At 36.5% G+C, this 24194-nt stretch overlaps 1 protein-coding gene across 12 annotated transcripts in view; it reads left to right on the plus strand.

The window, feature by feature from the left end:
- The window catches only part of CADPS2 (calcium dependent secretion activator 2), a 318188-nt gene that overhangs the window by 230306 nt on the left and 63688 nt on the right, over window positions 1-24194 (plus strand). For 8 of the 12 annotated variants that reach the window (XR_002434478.1, XM_021384806.1, XM_021384801.1 and 5 more), the window contains 4 exons: window positions 2140-2263; window positions 17904-18007; window positions 19561-19569; window positions 21553-21709. Coding sequence is in view for 11 of the 12 variants with exons in the window: in XM_021384806.1 (XP_021240481.1) it covers window positions 2140-2263; window positions 17904-18007; window positions 19561-19569; window positions 21553-21709 (394 nt within the window). In the remaining variant the exon portion in view is untranslated. The remainder of the gene's footprint in view (window positions 1-2139; window positions 2264-17903; window positions 18008-19560; window positions 19570-21552; window positions 21710-24194) is intronic. The other 4 variants (XM_021384800.1, XM_021384809.1, XM_021384803.1 and 1 more) reach the window with 1 other exon arrangement.

Consider the following 24194-nt stretch of genomic DNA (forward strand, 5'->3'; position numbering starts at 1 on the left):
TAAAGCCCCACATAGCAAATCCTCTTCTACTGACTGAAAGGACGAAAGCCTTGCAATGGTAAAATCATCTGTCTTCTATGAGAAAAGAAAATTTAAAATTCCAATAGGGATTTCAGAGGACTTGTATCAGCAGGAGCCTGAGGAACATAAGAATGGAAGAAAAGCTTAGATCCCACTCTGATAGCTCTGCCAAAATCTGAGAGGTTTTGTCCTGGGAAGTGTCAGCCATTTGCAGTGCAGAACACTCTGTGGATGGAGATTCTGTCTTAGCTCTGCCATGTTCAAAAACACATGGGGAGTCTGGCTCTATATGCTTTATTTCACTTCTAATCTCAATGATTGTAGTGCCATGTACCTTCACATTCTATAAAACAGCCCTTTCCTCTTACTGTTCCTGCTGCTATAAATGTTAATGATACTCTCTGTTGGTCAAGCAATACCTTTGTCAGTCTTGGCTGGGAAAAAATAAATGCTGAATGGGTTAAGAACCTTTTGTTATCTGTCACTGAAAATTTTGAAAAAAATCTGATCAATTTCTTTTCTTCTACTGAGAAACCAGAAGTTATTCATTTAAAAAAAAAAAAAGAATAAACAATGATAGGTATGTCATCTGTGTGTGGAAATAATGGAAGAAATCTGCTTTGCAACAACTTCTTCCTAACAGCTTCCCTTCAGCTGAACCTGTTTCTTTTCCACTATATATTCCACTATATCCTTACGGACTATAACTCCTTCTCTCTCTAACTGTAATTTAGAGATGTGCTGTATGAGGGTGCAGCTTATATAGATAGAATCATATAATCCTTAGAGTTGGAAGAGACCTTCAAAGGTCATCTAGTACAGCTCCCCTGCAATGAACAGGGACATGCACAGCTAGATCAGGTTGCTCAGAGCTTGGTCAGGCTTGGCCTTGAATGTCTCCAGGGATGGAGTATCCACTACATCTCTGGGCAACCTGTTCCAGTGTCTCACCACTCTCACTGTGAAAGATTTTTTCCTTATATCCAACCTAAATCTACCCTCTTTGAGCTTGAAACCATTTCTCCTTCTTCTATCACCACAGACCTTGCTAAAGAGTCTGTCCCCTTCTTTCCTGTAGCTCCCCTTTAAGTATTGAAAGGCTGCTATCAGGTCACCTTAGTGACTTCTCCAGGCTGAACAGCCCCAGCTCTTTCAGCCTGTCCTCATAGGAGAGGTGTTCCATTCCTTGGATCCATTTTTAAGAAGAAGAACTTTTAAGAGGATGTATGTTGTCTTTAATTTGATTGTTAATTAAAATATTTATACTGAATGTTGTTTACCCGTCTACCCATTGAAAGTTAATGAGATAGAAATTAAAATAAAAATGCAAATCAAATACTTTTTCCTTTTTTTTTTTTTTTTTTTGGACAATCACTTTTAATGTGAGTAGCCCAGAGTATATCAAATTTTATCTGTATAGAGGTATGTATTCTCAGTTTACCTCACTTGCAACAGGTGTTCTATTTTATCAAAGTTCTATACTTGAAAAACTCAATAGGCCTAAAAACCTCATAGCTTTAAGAAAAGCTTTATATGATCTGTTATTCCACTTGTCTGTGATAAAACATTTCACCAGAAGTTCAAGATTTCCCCTGCCTACTATTGCTAACTTTTTTCACAATAAGGACATGCTGAATTTAAATGCTTCAGAAAGGAAGAAAAGTAGTCAGTGTTAGCTACTTCTGATGGTGTTAGCAGTTTCTCCTTTACACTGTTGAAGAATCAATGGATTTGCAATGGTGAATGTTTTTCCAAAAGTGAGAAGCAAGCAAATTTCCACATCCACATTTTTAGCAGATACCATGTTCCAAACCATCCACGGAATGCTCTCATTACATTGTTCATGGTGTCATCCAAAGGAAGATTGACTGACATGCTTCAAGATGCCAGACTGTAAAGGTAGTCGTGTATAGTATATAAATACCGTACAGGCAGTCAAAAAGGATTGAAGAGAAATCTTCAAAAGCAAGTACCTAGTTCCACCAGCTGAAATAGTTCTTTTTTGATTTCTGCCTTTAGCAATTATCAGATCTGAAGTAACATTAAGATACTTTTATACTTTTCCCATGGGTTTTGAGTAATGAGTGTAACCAAGTGGTATAATTGTCTCTGGCACAGGTTTTAATGAAAGACATTGCCACTCCCATACCAGCAGATGAGGTGAAGAAAGTGGTCAGAAAATGTCTGGAGAAGGCTGCCTTGATCAATTACACTCGACTTACAGAATATGCCAAAATAGAAGGTTAGTACAGCAATCAATTGCCAAAGTGGCTGTAAAAGCCAACAATGCCTATTAACTGAATATTCTGTGAGCAGCCTTTTCCCTTTCCTGAACAAACCCCTTCCACAGCAAGGGGAAATGTCTCATTAAAATCTCAGCTGGTGAACTACGGAGCTTTTTCCTATTCATTGCTTTAATATGCCTCCTGGGACCCTGTCTGAATGGAAGACCAGGACTTCTTAATTTAAGTTGCCCTTTGTTCTCACTTTTGAGTTTTCCATAAATCTAAAAGGTTGTTTATGGATTATTTTTTATTTCTCTATTTCTAGTAATTAAACTACTGACAGGAAATTCTTTCCTCATCAGCAGTATGTTGAAACTTAAAAACTCTGGATATAGATGTCTTTCTGATGTATTTATAGGGCAGACAGATAAGTGCTTCTTATTTTTGCCATTGTATTGTCAGATGTATGATAATAATCTGATATTTAAAACCTTAATTACATCCTGATTTCTTGAATGAACTAAATCAGTAGATTTTTTCTGGAATTTGCATGTGTTCTGGAACATATTGCAGATACAAATATATTCAGGAGTAGAAAACGATGTGTTTCCATCTATCTAACTGTTTCTTTGGATGCACTGTCAATTAATAGAAAGTAAATGAAAGATTTTTCTAAAAAAAATATTTTTTATGCATAGTAAGTTTTTATTCATAGTATGTATTTCTAGAAATATACTAGAACAAATAGAGTTATCATAATAGCAAAATGAAAAGCCTCATATGTGTTGCAATATTATAGAGTCAACTTTTTTTCCTTTGTCCATTCCTGTTTAAATTCTCTGAAAAACATGAGTTAACCAGACTCATAAACGATTAACAAAAAGCCTATCTCATCACTATAGCAACCAGTATTATATCATGGGAGTAACAACATGAAACCATTTTAGTAACCAGTTCATCAGAATTAATTATGATATCATGTTGTGTTAAAGAAAGGAGGATGAATATTAAATCTATTCTAGAAGATGAAAAAGCAAAAATATGATTTTCGCTTATTTTTTGTCTTTCCATATTTATAATGGATTTTTTGGGGCTTGATATTTGTCTCTTAGTAAACCTGTTGAAATAATGGGTAAGAAAACAGAAATATTTTAAAAGATGACAAAAGTTTGCAAAAGATAACTCTCTGACGCTGAACTGGATTGGAAAAGTTTTTTTTTACCATGAAGTAAATACATCTTTGTTCAGGATTTTTAGCTAGATCCTAGAGAATGCTAGCAGTTCTGCCCTGAGCAGCAAATTCTGCCCTTTAAAAAATGCATACTGTTAGTACTGCAGTAAGCTGGAGTGGCACATAACACTGAAGTCCATTCCATGGTGTATTTTAACTTGCTTATTTCTTTTTGAAAAAACTAGGTTTCTGTAGGTAGGTTTACACTCATGTAAGCCCAAAATACAATAGATAATTGCATACAGAAGTCTAGTACATCAAGGAGAATAAGGTAAAGTATTTTTTTTCTGAGAATAAAATAGAGTAGAAAGTGAAGGGCTCGAACACCATAGCATGAAAAAAATAAACACCTCTGTCTTCAGTAGCAATGAGGCCTGTATTTATCTCTTCCTATACTGAATTTATAATAAATATCTTACATTTTTTACCAATATAAATGTAACAGTTTTCATTCTGTCATTTAGGTTTATGGGAAAATTGCTGTACCCTAGGCACTGAAATGGTGTTCTTCTCTTGAAAGTAATTCATGTTTGCATTTGCATTAATTGCTTACTCTTCAACTTGCCTTTTAGGAGAGAAAAAAAGAGAGAAGATAATGCATTGTATGAGCATCTCTGCCACAATCAGGACTGTCACTGCTATACTAACAATTTTCAGAAGTTTTTAACTCCTTATTTGGTGTTTATTCTATTGTCCTAAAATTAAAACAGTTTCATTTCTGCAATGATGTTTTTTTCTTCTCTTTTTTCTTTTTTGGTTATCTTTGTGTTTTTTTTTTTAATTTGTTTGTTTGTTTTATATTTAGCAACAGCAGAAAAGGACTCAGGTGATTACTATTTGTGTGCATGCCTGCATGTGATTTAGTCTGTTGTGTCTGCTGTTTTGTTATTCTGTTGATTTCGGCAATACCAAGATATTGGCCAGAGTATGTGCAAGCCTTAAAGTTAATTTTGATATAGTGTAGCATAGACCATTTGTTCTTCGTTTACACTGCTATTTGACTATGGCATGCATATTTATTAGTAATTTAGGTGATTTTATTAACTTGTATGTTTTGGAATATTGAAAAATTTAGTTTCTGTGGAAGATGTAACTAAGTGATGCTGAAAAGTTTGGCTCTTAAATCCAAAATGAAGGACTTTATATGAGAACTCATTTCACAAAGCTTGTTTTACATCTTTCTGATATTGCTCTGTTTAGTGGTATGTTTATTTTTCTAGTTACAGATGAGGTTTGAGAGCATGTTAGTTCTTTGTGTTTCTGATTTCATGAGTCTGATATTGTCTCTAGTAATGCAGAGAGTTTTCTGAGTGCTTTTATTCAAATAGTTAACAAAAAGATCAAACAAGGGCATGGTTGAAATACTGTCTACATAAAGGCTGAGTAGTAATGGCTATTCAGGTGTGTGGTTGAGTGCTAGTGGCTGCATGGAAGTATGAGGAATTGCAAATATATATACAATTTAGAACAGAATGGAATGGAAATAATAGCTGTGCACACTCCTTTGTTTTACCTTTTTTAAAGACAGTAGCCTGATGATAGTGCTTTTTGGGTTCCAAAACATGGCTATGTGAAGGGGAATAGAGTTGGTAGCATTCTCAGCATAAAATCAGTTTCTCTCTGGAAAGACAGACTGAGATGGTGACTTTAAAGTAGTTCAAAACAGAGCTCCTTGACAATGAGGGGCCTGAAGGGAGAAAGGCAGTCCGTTTCTTAGTTCTCCCTTCTCTGTGAGAGGAAAAGCTTCCTTAGCCAGTAACCAAGCAGAAAACGCTATCAAGTTATAAAGACTACATTTCCTAAAAGTTAGTATTCATTTTGTTTAAAAGGTTTAAATGCCGTGGAAACAGAAGTGTTCTAATCAGAGTTGTTAAAAAAGGGAAAAGACAATGCAGTGATACAGGCATTTCTGCCACTACCTGTTAGAATGAGTACACAAGTGCTAATGCCAGCTTCAGGTGTCTGACAACCGGGTGATCTCCTGATCCACTATGACCAACAGGGAAAGAATCTTTAGGCAGGTGTTCCTGTGCACCTGGACGCTCCTTCAAGAATGTCTCTGGGAAAGGACATGTTTCTTACTATCAAATACAAATATACCCTAAGAAAGGTTCTGTGCTAGGTAGGACACCTAAATCTAGATAGCACAAATATTCCATTTAGTACTTCAACACATGTAGCTGTTGAAGAAAATGTCTCATCAAATGAGAAATGTAGAAAGTGTTAAATTTGTGAAATGGGGAAACTCAGCTTGGAGTTTGTCTCATATGACATTTCTGCTCCAAAACCTGTTGTACACTTTTATATAGCGTGTCTCACCTCAAGTATAAATCTTTGTTTCTCTCACACTTGCTATTCTTATTTTTTCTCAAGCTCATTGTGTCAGAATCTTAGACCATTAAGTACAGATGACATAAAGTTAGAAGCACAGGAAAAAAAAAAAGACTGTACCTGTCTTCAGTCATTTTACATTAGCTTTAAGCATGGTTTCAGGGGAACTGCTGCTGTCTTCTTGAGATTCTAGGATAGGAAAGCTGTCCCTTAAGTGACCTGGCAAATGACAGTAGTACAGAATGGAAGAGAAGAAAGCCTATAGCATACAGTGAGTAAATGGAAATTCACTGGTAAGTTAGGTGAACCTAGAGGTCTGTAGGTTGTATTTATAATTTAATTGCTTAATTAAGTTCCTCTGACTAAAAATGTAGCTGAAAATTAGTGATACAACTCAGAAAATTAATTTTATTGACAAAGTAGACTGTTGCACAATAATTTAGTGTCTCTTTGAACCCATTTCTCTGACGTAAAAGATGAAGTAGATGAAAGGAATCCATATAAAGTTCAATCTTAGGCATCATTCATATTTTAGGCTGGCTAACAGAGCCAAATCCTGTTCCTATTGGTGTCACTAGCTAAACTACAGATTTCTACATGAACTTGATGTACAGCATGCTTAGCTCTAGTACCATGCATTGCATTGTTGTGGAAAATAATGAAAAACTATTTATTAGTAATTATTTACAATTTAACTTGTGTTTTGAACACCGTATAGAGAATCTTGAATTGTAGGACTATCCTTGGTTAGGCAATACAGAGGTGAACATGCAAATTCTTTTTGTTGAGAGAATCCTTTCTCAGCAGTGTGGTTGCCAGGTTCCCAGGTCTGTTCCCCAAGTGCTCTCATTTTCACAGTCTCAATTGAACAAGACTCTGAATGCTTTCCCAGAAGACGGTGGTTACTTTCTTAATGGCAGACACAGTGGTATAAGCAGCACTTGCATTGACAGGATTTGTTTGCAGCCAGAATGACATTTTATTTAGCACTGCCACATTGTAGAACAGCATTTTTCAATAAAAATTACATTTGTTATGAAAATTATACAGGGTTCAGCATGTCATTCATCATTACGTGAACTGCTGAAATTCTCATGGAGTAGCTAATCTATTCAGTCAGTATAATTGCCATTATGAGGAGAACAGCAGCAAACGTACCACTGCAATTTTGAACTATGCCTAAGAACTCTCATATAACGCTCCTGTAGTTTGCAACAAGGGCTTATGATTTGTCAAGATGATGATCATGGCATCAATATATTAAAATCTCTTTTTAAGTATAAACCATTTTCATTTCAGAACGTGCTGTCTTTGAGACTTGGCTACCTGAAAGTACTTTTGAATCGTTTTGTGCATGACAGGCTTCTCAGTCTTACTCAGTACTTAACTCTCCCAATAAGTAATGCTGAGCATAATTTGGCCTGCTAGATTCTGAGGCCAGAGCCAAAAACCCATTCTTCAGATGAATTTTTAGAGTTTCCAATGAATAGCTTAGATAAATTTTCATGCCTCCCTCAGCTGTTTTCTCATCATCATAAAAACTTATAAATAAATCATAACATACACAAATCCATAAAAAAAAAAAAACAGTAATGAAGTACTTTATTTATTCCTTCTCAGAAACAATTTTCCCCATTTACATTTATTAGAATGAATGAGGAGACAAGGACTCTGGAAGTGCTGCTGTTATTTCCAAAGAGAAGTGAGAGAACCTCACATGTAAACAAATTCTTCAGTACAAGGGCATTACATTTCTGTAGAGTAAAAAAGTGGCCTTGGTTAAGGATGAAAGTGGTTAATGGCTGTGAAGTGAACAGGTGATAGACAGATTGCAAACATTTGAATTATAAGGTAATTTCCTTTACATTCATTATTTTTAAAAGTCTGGGATAACTGAATATACTGGGCTTTTTCTGCCAATCAGTTTTAATAACAGGAATGAGAATAAATTTGATTAAAATCAGGGCAAATAGTTACTATGTAGTGCGCAATTACTCAGAGACTAATCACAGTTGTCATCTCAGTATTGCTTTCTCTGCCAAAGGCTGAATAACTGTTAACTCCATACAACAGAGGGTCAGGAGCAAAGCAGCAGTTGTGTTTTTTTTTAAAGGACATTATTCATTAACATACTCATTACATACTACCCTTCCTTTAGAAACTTGTATGTAAATGCCCTCAAAGCTCAGGAGGATCTTTCTGACTTAAAAAGAAGAACACTACAAACATTATTGAAATAGAGAAGGCAAGTGGAGAGAGTCATTGTACCTGGAGAGGACTTGATTAAAGCTCTCCATGCATGTTCATTTCACTGAACAAACAAAAATGAGTGACTTGCACAGCTGCATAGCAACTTCTTGGTCTCTGTTGTACAACTAAACAGAAACAAGAGGATACATCCCTGTATCCTCTTAAATCAATCCCTGATTTCAATTTTGGAACAGAGGTTTGGAAAGGAAGCCATGGTTAATGTCCTGATACCTCCTTCATCAGCATACCCAAATCCTGTCTTAATGGCTGGACTGTCGTTCTTTTTTTCGTCCCATTTTTTGTCCCATTTTCTACTTCCCGCTTCAAGCATGGGAAGACCATTTCAAGTCCTGCTTGCTCTGTTGGTGAGGAATCACCTTACAGTCAAGTCAGTTCCTATTTTTAGCACACTACCTTTCTCCTTTATCTTAGATAGCTTTTTCATTAGCATCTTCAGTCCCACCTTGCCCTATGATGCATTTTAGACAATTTTTATACTTACAGAACCTACTTTCTAGTAGGCTTTCCTTATCTTGTCCCAGAAGTTTAGTCTCTTATTTTTCAGTACCATTTTAAAAGACTTTCTCTATTAAAGTTTGAATCTTCTTGAACACTGATGACTGCAAAGTCATCTCCATGAAATGATTTGCACAGTAGTAGTACTTGTTCTCAATCTATAACACTCCCCACAGTGTCTGTGGGCTGCAGGGGACGGCCTGCTCCTCTGTAGGCCTCTCCTGGGCTGTAGGGAGTTGCTGGAGCACCTCCTGCCTTCCTCCTGCCTTGAGCTTGGTGCCCGCAGTGCCGCTTCTCTCTCTTTTCTCACCCCTCTCTCCCAGCTGCAGTGCAGTTGTTGTTCTCTGGCAGTGGTAGGGCCCTGTTGCAGCAGCTGGAGCTGCTCTGCTCTGACAGGGGGCACTGTGGGGCTCTGCTCACAGAGGCTGCCCCGCAGCCCCCTGCTGCCAACACCTTGCCACATAAGCCCAATATAATCAGAAGGCTTAATGTAATATGTTTGACAGATGCTGGTCTTTTCCTGTCCACATCATGCTTGTGGCACACTGCTGTTCTGTGAAAAATTAATACAACCAAGTCTTCATAGTCTTTGGTCATTTCCAGCTGCTGAGTTCCCAACTGCTGAGTTATAGCAAATGTTTATTGCTGTTCATCTGTTAAGTCTATTGCCCTCCCTCTTACAGTATTATATTTTTTTTGTCTTTATCATTCTTCAGAGTTTTTCAATTCTTCTATTGCTGCATTATGACCCTGCTCTCTATTGCCAGTGTTTTACATCACTGTTATCAGTGCACTTATAATATTTATTCTTAAGTCATTGATGAAAATATTAAAGAAGCTGTCATGGTTTTGTGATTTTCGGTTATTGGTATTCCACATCATAACATCATGTAGTGGACATACCTAGTTCTCAGAAGAGAAGGACTACTACAGTCCCCACAGTACTTTGCTCCTTTGTTACCATTTTCCAGCCGGAGGGAAAAGATAGAAGCTCGCAGTATAAAAACTTGCAGATCACGAGACCTCGTCCCTTTTTCCGCCGTCTCTCATCTTGGCAGCACCTCGCTCTCCAGCCGTCTTATCGTCGGTAGTAGAGTAAGGCCTACCTTGATTTTGGGACATTCTCTCTCTCTGTATTGGATTTATCAGCTTAAATTGTAATTATATTGTATTATAGTGTGTTGTTTTGCATTCCGATATTTTATTTAGTAAATTAGTTTGTTTCTCCTCAGATTGTTGCCGCTGTTCTTTGCTCTCAGGGCCATCTCCCTACCCTTTTCCCCTTTCCCCTTTTCCCGGGACGTGGGCCCTTGGGTCCCCCGTCCCCTTTGTCACGGAATCGGGCCTAACGCCCGTAAACCGTTGACAGAAGCTCAGCCCTACAATGGATCCTCAAGGAATTCTTCAAGAAACCTTTGTTTGCTCCTTCTCAACACTAACCATAGCCTTTCTCTTTAGGTATCTTCTTAGTCGAACAGACAGTTTCTTTTTTAATCCTAATTTTCTTCAGCTTAACTGATAGTTTTCCCATGAGGCGCAGTATCAAATGCTTTAGTAAAGTGAGGATAGATTAGATCTACTGAATTTATTTTCTAAGGAAATATCCTATCAGGCATAGCCACTGCATGAATCTAGTGGAAACTACATTTGCAAATTTGTTACATTTTATTCTGTTTTATGTCCTTAATTAATAATTTTGTCAAAATTTGTTTTAAAGCTAATTGCCAACATCGTTTTTCCTGCCTCTTTACCTGCAAGCATTAGGTTTGCTATTGACATCTTTCACTAACTCTGTAAAGCTTAAACTCTTCAATTAGATTTATGAAATCTAGGTCTGCATTTTCAAATGCCAGTTCTTTTTCCAACTGGGATGTCGACTATTCAGCTCCCTTCGTTCATGGAGCTCTTCAGTTCTCATGTTTGTTATCTCTGAGTTTTAATCCACAGCAACAGAAAGTGCTGAGAACATTAGCTCTTTATGCCTTAAAAGAAAAGTTACCATTTAGAAGCAAGGAAAGGAAGAAAGTGCTAGTACCTATATTGCAAAAACCAGAATAGAAAGCATCGTAAGCTAGATCACTAATTGAAAAATTAGATTTCTTTTCATCCTTCCATTTTTTTCTTTTGCTTTTACCTCTTCAGATTTCATGTTTCAGTTTTTTTCCAGCTCCATATGAGTTGATAGATTTCCAAAAAGAAATCTGTGATTGTCCTATGACAGTAATTCCATTGAATACTACGACAGATTTGAAAAAAGTTGGACATGTTGCAGTGTCACCCACTTTATAAAATGATAGGTTATAAATTAGGAGATGTAAATTCTAACTTTCTGTAAATCTCATAATCTTTCTGTACCTGCCAGGGGTAATATTAATTATTTTTAAAAAATTATTTTGTCTCCAGAATTTAAAATCCTATTTAATTCTTAGAATTATGGAAAGACTAGTTTCAGCTTCACAATTAAAGCTAAATTCCATTATTTATGTAAAGCTAGATTTTTTTTAAATCAGAAAAATATAGCGTGTCCTCCCAGATGTCCACTCTACTTTTTCATTGCAGAATTAATTCCGTGAGAATTTGCAAAAATCCATCGTGGTCAAGTCTAAATTATCTGTGGATGGATTATCCCAGTTGCAGATTAACTCTGGAGTCAGCTCAGGTCTAGTAGTGTATATTAGCTCCAGTTTATTGACATTTGTACTGCTTTTGTTACAAGCAGTATTGCTGGTTTTGCATGTTGAAAAGTCTGATTTAGCTGGCCCTACTGGAGCAGAGATGGCTCCATATGGCTCATATCATGGAGGGAAGAGGAAGGATGCCATTCAGAGGGACCTCAACAGACTCGAAAGGTGGGCATGGGTGAATCTAATGAGGTTTAACATAGCAAAGTTTTGCACTTGGGCCAGAGGAATCCCAGGCATGTGTACAGGAGGGAGCACTCCTTGAGAGCAGCCCTGCAGAGAAGGACATGGGGGTCCTGGTGGATGAAAAACTGAACATGAGCCAGCAGTGTGCTTTGCAGCTCGGAAAGCAAATGGTACCCTGGGCTCCATCAGAAGACAAGTGGCCAGCAGGGAGATGGAGGTGATTGTCTCTCTCTACTCTGCCCTTGTGAGGCCCCATATGGAGTACAGCATCCAGGTCTGGGGCCCCCAATACAAGAAAGACAGGGAGCTGTTAAAGAGGGTCTAGAGGCAAGCCACAAAGATGATCAGAGGGCTGGAGCACCTCCTCTCCGAAGACAGGCTGAGGAAGCTGGGCTTGTTCAGCCTGGAGAAGAGAAGGCTGCAGCCTTCCAGTACCTAAAGGAAGCCTTCAAACAGGAGGAGAGTCAACTCTTTACAAGGGTAGATAATGGCAGAACAAGAGGAAATGGTTTTAAGTTGAAGGAGGGAAGATTTAGGTTAAATATCAGGGGGAAGTTCTTCGCTGAGAGAGTGGCGAGGTGCTGGAACAGGCTGCCCAGAGAGGTTGTGGATGCCCCGTCCCTGGAGGTGTTCAAGACCAGGCTGGATGGGGCCCTGGGCAGCCTTGTCTAGTATTAGATATGGAGGTTGGTGGCCCTGCCTGTGGCAGGGAGTTGGAACTTGATGATCCTTGAGGTCCCTTCCAACCCAAGCCATTCTATGATTCTATGATCATGCTGCACCTGTATTACCAAATTATATTATGGCCTGTTTTACTTCAGGGTTTCCCTGTCATCTACTCTGCATCAGTGTGAGTTCACTCCCGGGCTCTGATCTGGAATGAGTCGGTCAGATGCCTGCAGAAAACAAAGGACAGGTTTTTAGGCTCCATGCACTACAGTTGAATCTGGAAAGAAGTACATGAGGTTTAGGTCCCCCTGCATATCTAAACAGGCAGTGCTCCTTCAGAAACCCCAATAATTCCTTAGGCCATGCACTGCTCTGTGCACAATGCATCCTGGAGGGAGTTTGACAGCCCACAGTCATCATAACATCTGCTCTCCTGTGAGTCAGGCATATGCATAAAAATGCATTACTTGATGGTTAGACTTCTATATCAGTAGACAGTTTGCACTTTCTGTAGATTTGAATGCTGGTGGCATTAATGTTAAATAGCACAACAGGTGAGTGCTACCAGTGACCAGTGCAACAATGCTGCTGGAAAATAAAACAAATGCCAACTGTGATACACAAAGGGTCAAAAAGCAGATTGATGGTCTGTTGCAGTTGGTAACAGACCAAAAACAGAATCAAATCCTAAGCTACAGCATTTCCACAGAAGTCTCCAGCCCCACCCAGCTGTCTGGATGTAGTTGTACCTATTAGGCCCATTAGGACTGTGAACTCAGGGTCTCCCTTAGCTTCCTTGCCCATGGTAGGAAGTGGTGATCCAAAGGAGGAGTTGTTCTTAAGCATCACACAGGTACTTGCAATATCTCTGCCAGTAGTCTGTACAAGATCCTCTGGTGTGGAGAGAGCCTGGCTTTCAGTGATGTCTTAGACTGGATAGGCTTGTCTGATGGAGTAAGGTTGTAATATGGAACTGAGAAAATGACTAAGGTATTATGCTGCAACACAGTGGGAAGAAATGAATACTCCCTCCTGCACCTTGTAACCGAGGAGGATGATCACCTCTCTATTGAGCAGATTCCTGTACTCAGTCCTCACCTGAAGAATAGAACTATAAGAGCACCTTCTCCTCGTTCCTGTTTCTGATTATACCAGATCCCATCCTGATGATCAGTGTCATAGTAGTTCCACTGGTACAGCTCAGTTGTTTGGACTGATTATTTGTCATGGCTCTTGGCTCAACAGCTAAGCAAGAACACTCGGAATGGATGGAGCTTTGTAAGGCATACAATTTACTACTGTCTAACAGTCATTTACCAGAACAACAGCACACCGTAACTTTGCTAGAGTAGACATTAAGAAGAGGTTAATTGAGAGCACTCAGAAAGTAGACATTGCTGCTGTGTCATCAGAGTTCTAGGAAGGGTTTCAGGAAGTTGCTCTAGACCCAATGATATTTCATATTTTCATCCTTAGTTGGGAAGAGATGTAAAATCTTTGCTTAAGTATGTACAGATAATGCAAAAGACTTGTGGAAATTAATGACAGCAAATTGTTGATGTGATCTGGACTGTTTGGTAACCATAAGTCTCTCAATCCAAATATGTTTTAATATATATAATGCAAATTTGGATACTGTAAAATAATAACCCTAGCATATAAAGGAAAGCAAGTCATGCAGAATATGACATCATTCCTGGTATACATTAATTCTGCAGTGGATCTGGGTAAAAGCAGACGAGCAGGTTCTCAGGAGATCCCAGTATCCAGATGTGGCAAAACAGGGCAGCGAGTGTGAAGTTGTGAGGACATCTGGCAGAGCTTAGTATTTGAGTCATCCTCTAGTAAACGTTGTATGGTATGTTAAAAATAGAGCTAAAAATATTTTTAAGGTAGAAGAAAGAGTATAGTTGAAGGACTTTTGTCAGTTCTGATCCTTAAAGAAAACAGACTTATTTTAGAGTGCAGAATACCTTCACAGGGGAAGAAAACAAAAAACAGAAAGGGAAGTATCCTTTCACTTGGTAGAGAAAGGCATAGAAGACCAAGGGGCCAAAGCCAAGCAAATGCTCATGGGAAATTAAACATGTGCATTTAATAGTGATGATGGTTATGTGCAGGGGTTGGAGAACAAGCAAATAAATGAGGTTTACATTTGTCATCAAAGATAAAATCATTTCTGGAAAGCAAGCATAAGTTAGGTGTTAGACTGATGATTTTGGGTCCAGTAAAGAAGGAACTGGGATAAGTTCTTTGACCTGTATAAAACAGGAGCTCAGAGCAGAAGATCGGATGGTTCCTTCTTGCCTTAATCTCCATCTGTCCATGAAGCAGTCACCTTTTCATTTCAATAGCTTTTTAGTCAGTTAACTTAGCTCATTTAACAATATTTTCTTGGTACATGTGTGACTCACTGATAGTGTGTACTTGAGAAAGCATCCATTATTTGCAAAGCCTGTCTTGCTTTTTCATTTTGGCAGAATGTGAAGCTGAAAACAGATGATGAATGGCTTTTTCTGTTTATTTTCTAAAAGATGTCAAGCAGCATATTTACTGTCTCGACTCCTGCAGCAACTTGTTAGTCTGAGCAGTGTAAACACATCTTAGCAACCCTTAGTAATTGTAGGGAGAAAGACATTATAAATATAATGAAAACTGACAGAACTGACTTCCATTCCTCTTATTCTTTTTTTTTTTAACACTTATTAAGACAAGCACAGTATTTGGTTAAAAAAAAAATAATAATATTTCATACTTTTTCTTCCAAATGAATTAACAGCCACTTGTTTATACACCCATGCAAATGATGATAATTCTGTCTGTAAGCCCATGCTCACTAGATTTTGGAAAGACAGAGGTCATTAGAGAAAAAGACTAGCTGACATAGTTAGTAACTTACAGATGGAAAAAGAAGCTTTAGATGAAGCCTAAGTGAAATGTAGAATAGTAAATACCATACAAATGAAATTGTCTTTATTGATTTACTCTGTGAAAAAGTAAACACAAAAAATAAGAGAGTTTTTCCAAGGATGCAGAGTGAGGGCAATTATCTGCTTCATTTCCTTAACTAAATCTGATGATTGAAAAATAATGACTTTTAAAAATATTATTGAAAGCTGTATAAAGCATCAAGAGTAATCTGCATGTTTTTAGCAAGTAGAAAATAGTTCCCAAATACATGGAGAATTTCATGCAAGTGTGGGACTGTAATTAGGAGAGCTTTATTTCTCCCACATTTTTAGGCATTCTTGCCATGAAACATCATTTAGAAATTTGTTATATATACCTGAAAAGAAAACTTAGGTTTCTTGACCACTTCTTCCTTCTCAACACACTGATCCTATTGAAAAATTGCTCCGACGTTAGTCCCATAATGACTGGAATCCTTGCAATTTCTGGCTTCATAAATTTATGATAACTGATTTATTTTTATGCCATCATCATCTTTGACCATAAATAGGTCTTCTCCTTTCACAGTGTTTATCAATCTGATGCTGTGTGGGAGCACTCCTGATCCCCTCTCTCTTCTTTTGTTTGATTAGTTGCCTTATGTGTTTAAAACAAACCAACAAACCAAAAAAGTTGCCATTCCCACTTATCCTTTCAATGACATTTCTGATTGAAATTCATAATTTCAACTCAGATGTTTTCTGTATTTCCCCAGTGCTTGCTCAATGAAATTAATACTTCTGTGAGACCATGTTTCTTTTCCTCATGATCTCATCATGGGGATGGTTCAGGATAATCTTACGTTAGCTAGTAAATCTCTGATCTTTCCAGCTATCTCTGATGATAATGATGTCTGTTCAGTAATCATTTTTAGGTTATATGGAGCTTATTCCAGGTGTGGAGTAAGTGAACCTACTCCAAAACAAGAATGCAAAACAAGATTGAATATAATTATTAGAATTATTTTCTAATTTAGAGAAAGTCTTTTTTAGGATATAGGGTTTTTTTAATAATGTAGAGCTTGCTTAATGTCATTACAAATTGATGCAATTATAAAAGCAATTATTGTGCTTACTTAGTGGTAAGATCTATGAAGAGCAGGCTGATTCTTAAAAAAAATGTCTTTAAGCTGTAACCTTATAGTGGCTGGATTAATCTTTTCTAAACTCACTGAAGGTTATACTCATATAAACTGTTCAAGAGTATCTAATCTGTGAATTCAATACAATGTTAATGACTGCGATCTTGACACAGTGAATGTAGTTTTGTGTCCTGGTATGTGCCTTGTGCTTAGTCCACGTTTATAACTTTTCAGTTAGATTATGAGTTTGGAAATCCTACGATATGAATAGGTCTGCTTTTATGGTGTATTTCAGTGAGCTGTGAAGTTTGGTTTCAGTTACTTGAGTAATTAATTTGTTTAATTTGTTATTGGCATTAGGATAATTTGTTGTTATAGTTGCCTTTAAGTATACATTTGCTGGAGAGTCTAATCCAGTGTTTCTGGATTTACATTAATGCTCTGTTTCATGAAGATACTATGCATCAGTGTGTTAGCCTTGAAGAACTGGACAAGGTCACCTGACTTTTGGATGTCTGAAAAGTTGTTTTGACTTGCCAGAAATGTTAAGTGTATAAACATATTTAGTGCATGCAGTTTGATTCTTACTGACAGCTAGGAGAATGTGTAAGTTTTTAATTAATCTGATAATGTTCTATGTCATTATGGATGCATAAAGTGGGAAGGAAAGAAATACCAGCAGAAATGTTTGCATGTAACAGTGTGTAGTTCCCTACTCGTGACTATATTGTATGTCATTATTGCCATCCTATGGCTTATGGTCTGGGACAAGAACTTTGTACACCACCTCAGATACCTAATACTGAAATCCTTTCAAGGGATAAAAAATACGTAGCTGGAAAAGGTACTTTCAATAATTAAGCTACGCTTGTAGAAGATTCTGTTCTTCTTTTCACTTGTCTCTCATGACTGTTCCTGGAATGTAGTCCTGTGACTTTTTTTAATTTAAAAATGAACTGATTTTAATTGCTCTGCAAGATGCTCAGTTGTATTTGTTTTAGCTTTGTTGTTTGCTTTCTTTTTGAAATCTACTGTGCAGAATGAGTGATCCTAATGTCATTTGTAACTTTTGTATTTGTCTTTATTTTCTGTTAAGAGTATGTTTTTAGTAGGTTTATGTCAATTCTGTTGTAACATCTTTATTTTATTGTGCTGCTTTTTATTATGATACTGAATAGATTCAGTCCTATTAGTGAACAGCACGTAGCAGGGTAGAGAAATTACTTGAATAATAGAGAGTTATTTGAATAATCATTGTTTTGCACTTTTCTTATTTTTAAATATGCCTAAAGTGTAGTATCTTATTTAGATAAAACATATTAGAAAATTTTGACTGTTGCAAAATGCATGAATGCTGAGGATGGTAATGAGTCATCTACTGAGAATGGTATTGTACCGACTGCACAATAACAGAAAAGGTCTCGAGTGCCTGCTGTTTTTCTATCTCTGACCTTGAAGAGAATTAGAACTTGCTTGTTGCAGAAGTTGTGCAACTAATACATTGATGCACCTGTTAGTTCTCACATATGAAATTAGATAATGTTTATAATGATCACTGATTCTTTTGTGAAATAAATATTTTCTCTTTCAAGTGATCTGGGCATGCAACAGCTTTTACATATGTTAAATGATCATCCTCAACATGTGAAATTGCTTATACTTCAAAAAATTCTAACTTCCGTTCTGACATTTTCTGTTATTATAGAGAAACATATTTATTTCAAACTAAAGCAGTGTTTCTTTGCTTTTTTGTATTCATGTAGAGGCCATGAACCAAGCCACACCTGCTAGAAAACTGGAAGAGGTTCTTCACCTCGCAGAGCTCTGTATCGAAGTACTGCAGCAAAATGAAGAACACCATTCAGAGGTGAGGCTGTAACAGTAGAGAATGGTTTGTTCCTACATTTTTTCTGCCCTGATGCGAAGCAATTCTGTCAAGAAACATTTTAGCTTTACTTTCTGACATATGTTTAAGGCAGTTCACATTTACAGAGGAATAAGGGACTTGAAGCTTATGAAAAGTGAAGTGAAATACAACTCTGCTTGAATCGCTTGAATGAGCTGTAGGTATAGAAATGAAAATTAAAGAGCATAAAATACAGAAAACATCTTTGTGCTGGAGGTTGTGAAATGGTATGGAAAACATTCATAGCCTTATGCAGTTGTTCCTTCCAACTTTTCACTTGTCATTCAAAATAGAAAGAAAATGTAACTGAATGCTAGTTTCCATGCTGTTTAGGTTTTGAGTTCAACATTAAAATTATGGTGGGTATAATCATCACATTCCTATTGCTCTTCTGTTGATTAGAAAAGTACTGCTTTTACACTTGCCCTTTTTAAGATTTTTAAGTAGAAAAAAAATGAATACTTTTGTGATTCTTACTATCAAGTCTTTTCCTTTGTGATACAGAAACCAAAATATTTAGAAAATTTAGAATTACAGTACCTTTTATATCAAAGTACTACAAAAATAAACTTGACCAGGTACCCATAATTGTATATATTATTAACATGTAATGAATAAATATAGTTTTCTAAGGTTCAGGAAATTGTTTTTAAAATGTTCTCAGAAAATCAATAAATATTTTTGAGGAAAATATGCAAAAAGATAAACATGATTTAGTATATATAGTTAGAAATATGATCATTCAAAACATCTGGTTTTATATCACACTCCCAAATCTAGTCTTTAGCCTACATCTGTCATGTGTGAACTTGTTAGGGATATTTTATCTTACACTGAAGAAACAGCTGTTTCAATGATTTGAAATTAATTCCCTGGAGATCCTGTTCTACACTACTGTTGCCACTGTGCTACTCTGTAATGATTACTTAATAAAAATATATATATTGTTGTCTTTGTCTTTTGAGACAAATTCTACATTAATGTAAGAATATTCAAATTCTATGGAAAAGAGCACAAAGGAAACAAATCAAACGATACATGTATTATTAAACATCTCTGTTCAAACATCACTGTTCACACTACTATCTTGCATTCAGGGATGTGGTATTTTTTAGAAGGGCAAGGATATTGCATGTTCCTTAAGAAAAATCAAGTCAGCAGAAGCTTTCAATTTAAGACAGCTTGAGAAGAATAAAAATAATTTTGAGATTATATCCCCCTTCCTTAATTCATGTGGCATATGTTCAATTTTACTGAAATTGAAGAATTTCAGTATTAAAATATGTATCAGAAAAAGATCACAAAAATTTCACTCTCCCTACTCAAAACTGAAGACTAAGTATGGTTACTTCACATTGTAATGTTAAGTAAATGTTCAGTGTTTGATGGTGCAGCTGGTGAAAAGGATCAGTAGTCTCTAAAATTCTAAAAATCTCTAAAAGTTTATCACATTTTTTAATACTAGATATTTTTTTTTTATTCACAACACTTCCAAATTTCTGGGATTCCCAAAGGGAAGAGAGGTACGTGACTCATTGACTCATTATTTTTCACCATTTAGAGAGTGGAACTGTGCGTTGAATGTATAGCATGAATTGATCTGATGATTTCTGGTGTTCCACTGCTACGTACGCGTGTCATTCTATAATCTCAGCACTTTAGTCTTCCCTTAACGATGTCAGTGCTCTTGTTCTATAGAATGTATGTCACCAATTCCTAATTGCCTTTAGCCTGTTTTCATATTATCCATAATGACTGAAGAACCATCTTAGCTGTGGTATTTGTTGTTCTGTTCTTCTTCCTTGCTGCCTGCATAGTGATGAGTAGTTTTTGAGAGGGTCAGAATAATTTCTGTTTTGATTCTAAGTGTTGTTTGCAAAGAGGAGGAAGATGGAAAAAGAATGTGTTGTTTTGCTCAGGTTTGGGGTTCTTTTTTTTGCTTTGATTTTCTGGCAATATTTTTGAAAAGGAATTTTGTTTGCCTGAAAGGAACACCTGATAATGCCTGTATGTAACTTTCTTTTCTTCTTTCCTTATTTCTTTGCACTTATTTTTCTAGAGTTATAATAATGCTTCCATGTAAACAGGATTTACTAATGAGAAACTTCTTTTGGTTTGAGGAAAAAATCTCCATTTCAAGCTGTTGCCAAAATTTTTGAAGCCTCATCTGTTCTTTTCACTGTGATGCCAATCAGCATCCTTAAGTCCTGATACTGCAACACACCTAGCATCCTTCAGTAATGCTTCCAGGCTGCTAAGCATTTTTTTAAAAACATTTGCCAGTTCATCTTTTCCCCATTTAAGCTGCAGTTATCCACCCCATATCAAGAAAGTATTACATCCATCAGGAAGTCGAAGATGCAAGAACATAGCTGTAGAAGTTGTCTTAAGAGACAACTTTTGATCCCTTTCAGGCCTGAGCAGATCATTCTGCATATCTAGGACATGAATTTCAGATATGCAAGTGATGATTCCTATGACATTATTAGAAGTTGTGGCAACTCAGCACTTGCGTACGTCAGGCTACAGACATCCCAGATAGATAACTCAAAAATATTCAAAATGAAATATTCAAAAATAGGAGCATTAGTTTGAAAAACTTTTTCTTATCTAGCGTGTATAGGCATTTCCGATCATCATGTTTTCATTTACTGAACAAAACACTCCCAGCAGTGTGTGGTATTCAACCCATTTCATAAACTTACTTCATCTTTAACATATAGACTTCTCTGACTCAGTTTCAATACTGACCTTTCAAACCCTAGATTTAAATGACAGTTACAGGGTACAAGTTACATATCAGGTGGCTTTAAAAGTAAAGCTGGCTTTACTTGATGACACACTACTTTTCACAACTTTCATCTTTAAGCTATGCTGACCTAAGAATCTTAATTTTTATCAATTTTTTAACAAAAGTTCTTAGGTTGCTGCAAATTAATAGAAACATTTGTGAATTTATAATGAAACACTTGATGGAGGAAAATGGTATGCCTTCCTCTGGAGAAGCTGACATATTTAATAGGAATTTAAAAATATTCTCTATTTATTAAAAAACACTTTGAGGAGTAATGTTTCACATTGAATCCATCCCTTCTGATGAGCAAATTAGAACAAAATGTATATACAAAAAATATTTGAAAAATAAACTAATCTGATAACATATAGTCCTTTGTTTTTTTCTTTCCCTTGGCAAAAACTGTTGCAGGATTTATAGTCCTTTTTGAACTGAGCTCTTGACAAGTCTTGTGGTAGAAAAGGTTGCTTTTGATTCTTTGTTTTATATTTTTGTTCTTATTCTGTTGCCCTTCCCAGCATAATCTATTTGATTTCTTATATTATTTGATGCAAAGACTTACAAAATATTTTCTCATTTTTCACACGGCCCTTTCATCCCCTCAGAATAAGACAGACATGAAGTGACATATCCAAATGTATTTTGCCATAAATACAATGCATATTTTTCCTGTACGACTTGTGTTGGTAATTCTATTTTGTCACATCTGCAGGCATTTGCGTGGTGGCCAGAATTATTGGCTGAGCATGCAGAGAAGTTTTTGTCTCTTTATTCTGTTGATATGGATTCAGCACTTGAGGCACAGCCGCAGGACTCCTGGGACAGCTTCCCACTTTTCCAGCTGCTGAATAACTCCCTCAGAAATGATAGTAAGATCTTCAGGTTTTTCTTACTGTGTGCATAAGATGGTTTTTTTTTTAATCTCCCTATACCCTAGAAATGTGTTTATAAGTCTCAAAATAAGAGTGTCAGTGCCCTCGTTTATGATACATATTCTGGTGCTCCATTTCTTGGAAGTTAGGCATTTTCTTTCTATTCATGCACCATTTGATTTCTTATTCTGGCTACCATTCAATACAACCAATTCCTTGGTTTTAAATCAGTTATGTACAAGTAGCATAATATGTATTTAATATGTCCTTCCAAGCTTTCATATAAACTTCTTTGAGACCAGTTTCTACATTGTAAAGGTTTTGTAGGAATATCACAAATGGGGTTAGATATACACAGGAAATCAGTGTTATTTTCACTTTGTGCATTGTTGTATTATGATTTAAGCTGATGATAAAGACTTGTTATCTTGCTTTAATTTGTCTTCAAAGAGCAAATCTTCAGTTTTTATAATAGTTTAGGAATGTTTTGTGTGCAAGTGATTTTAATAGCGGAGTTAAGGAAATGATCAATGAAACCCAAGAAAATGGATTAGATATTATTTTAAAAACATCAAATTGCACTTTATTTTACAGGAAAAAATATCCTAACATTCTAGGGCCCTATAAAGAAAAAATATATATATTTGTGTTCATCTGTATGTGTATTCACATTCCATGCATATTTTTTAAAAATGAGAAAATTACCTGTTTTTTTAATTATTTTGGAGATACAGATGGAATTCAATTATTGAAGTTATTCTGAATTTTGAATATTTTGTTATTGTAAATATAAGCAATCAATTTTAACTTTTTCTGTAAAATCTATTTCATGTCTGTAAAAGTTCAATAGCTTTTAAGAATTTTAGCTCCATGTATGGAGTAAAAGACAGAAGGAATGGAAAATAGTATTCAAGAGCTCCAAGGTGACAAGTTCCAATTTTTATTGTTTATCATTGTGTATTGTTACCCTTAGCTGCCAAGACTTTATTGAAATATCTAGGACACCTCAGTATAGTTCCTGTTGACCACAGCAACATACCATGAAATGGAGCAACTAGCAAACATACAGTTCACTGTAACACAGTAGATGATTACTCTCATGAAGGGAAAGGGACAAGTTAACGGGGCTACTAAACTAAAGCTGAATCTTAAACAGGATTGTTGAGAGTCACTGTTGCTGCAGCACATTGGATATGGGCAGTGAGAGAACTTTAGCATCCAGTCTTAGAGGTCTCTTTTCATGAAATACCTCTCCTTACTCTGACACATTGCAACATGTGAAATGCCATATTCCAGATGATTTCTTTTTTTGGCACATTGTCCTAGTGAAAGAAAATTACAGATATTTGGGAGTTGTTGTTCTGGATACTTTTTTGGACAAACTACACAAAATTGCTCTGCTGATGACCAATTTATGCTTGATTTAGAAAGCTGCGCAGGAGTGTGCAGGAATTAGTTCAATTTTGTGGCAGATCTCATAAAACGGTCAGGCTCACATTACTTTAAATGGTCTTCTGATCCTCTGTATAAGATCTAAAATCCACATTCAACATCTGAAGCCTTTACTCAGGCTTGTCAGGAATTAGACATTTAGGGGGAAAAAAGTGCATTATTGGGGAAAGAACCATTAGGAAATAGTAACCACAAGCAACCATATCTGGACTGTTACCCAGTTCTGAAGTTGAAACTCATAAGGTGAACTAAATCAAAGAGAAATATATGTCCTTTACTCAAAGATTCCCTCAAACTAAAGGCCTACAAGCTGCAAATTCATCTCTCTTCTGTAGGCATAATGTCTCTTCCAGTGTTTTCAGCATCTTCATTTAGCTTCATGCCCGGGGAGGTGGTTGAGTCTCTGTCCCTGCAGGTGTTCAACAAACGTCTAGACGTTTAGACGTTGTGTTGAGAGGCATGGTTTATTGGGGTTATATTGGTGGTAGGTGGATGGTTGGACTGGATGATCATGTAGGTCTTTTCCAACCTTGCTAATTCTATTATTCTATGATAGGTGTTGGTATAGGATGCTCTTCTCCCCATAAGCTACATTACTCGAATAAAATATGGTTTGGGAACAAAGATATTGTCCTAAGCAGCGTATTTAATTCTGTCTTGGATTAGGAATGAATTCAGACTAGTGTATCTGTTCTTTGGAAACTTATTCTGTTGTACGTGCTTGCCAATATTTCCATATTCAGCTACATTTTAAAACAAAAGCAGCTTTTTTTACATGACTAATGCTGGTGGTATCCTCTAATAAAGAGGCTTCAGCTGAGTGGTTCTTGATTCTCCTGGAGTACATACGTTGAGGTTTAATGGTTTATGGTCTTAGTCCATGGATTTGAGAGAGCATTCTGGATCTGAGCAATTGAGATCTGCTTAAGATGTGAAACTGCTGCACTTTTTGTATCTGGCCTCTGTCACTAGCACCTTTGGTATGTGTGCTGAAGGTACCAATGGAGCCTGATTACTGCAGTGTGTATCT

Source organism: Numida meleagris, chromosome 1 (assembly GCF_002078875.1).
Source record: "Numida meleagris isolate 19003 breed g44 Domestic line chromosome 1, NumMel1.0, whole genome shotgun sequence".
Classification (NCBI taxonomy): domain Eukaryota; kingdom Metazoa; phylum Chordata; class Aves; order Galliformes; family Numididae; genus Numida; species Numida meleagris.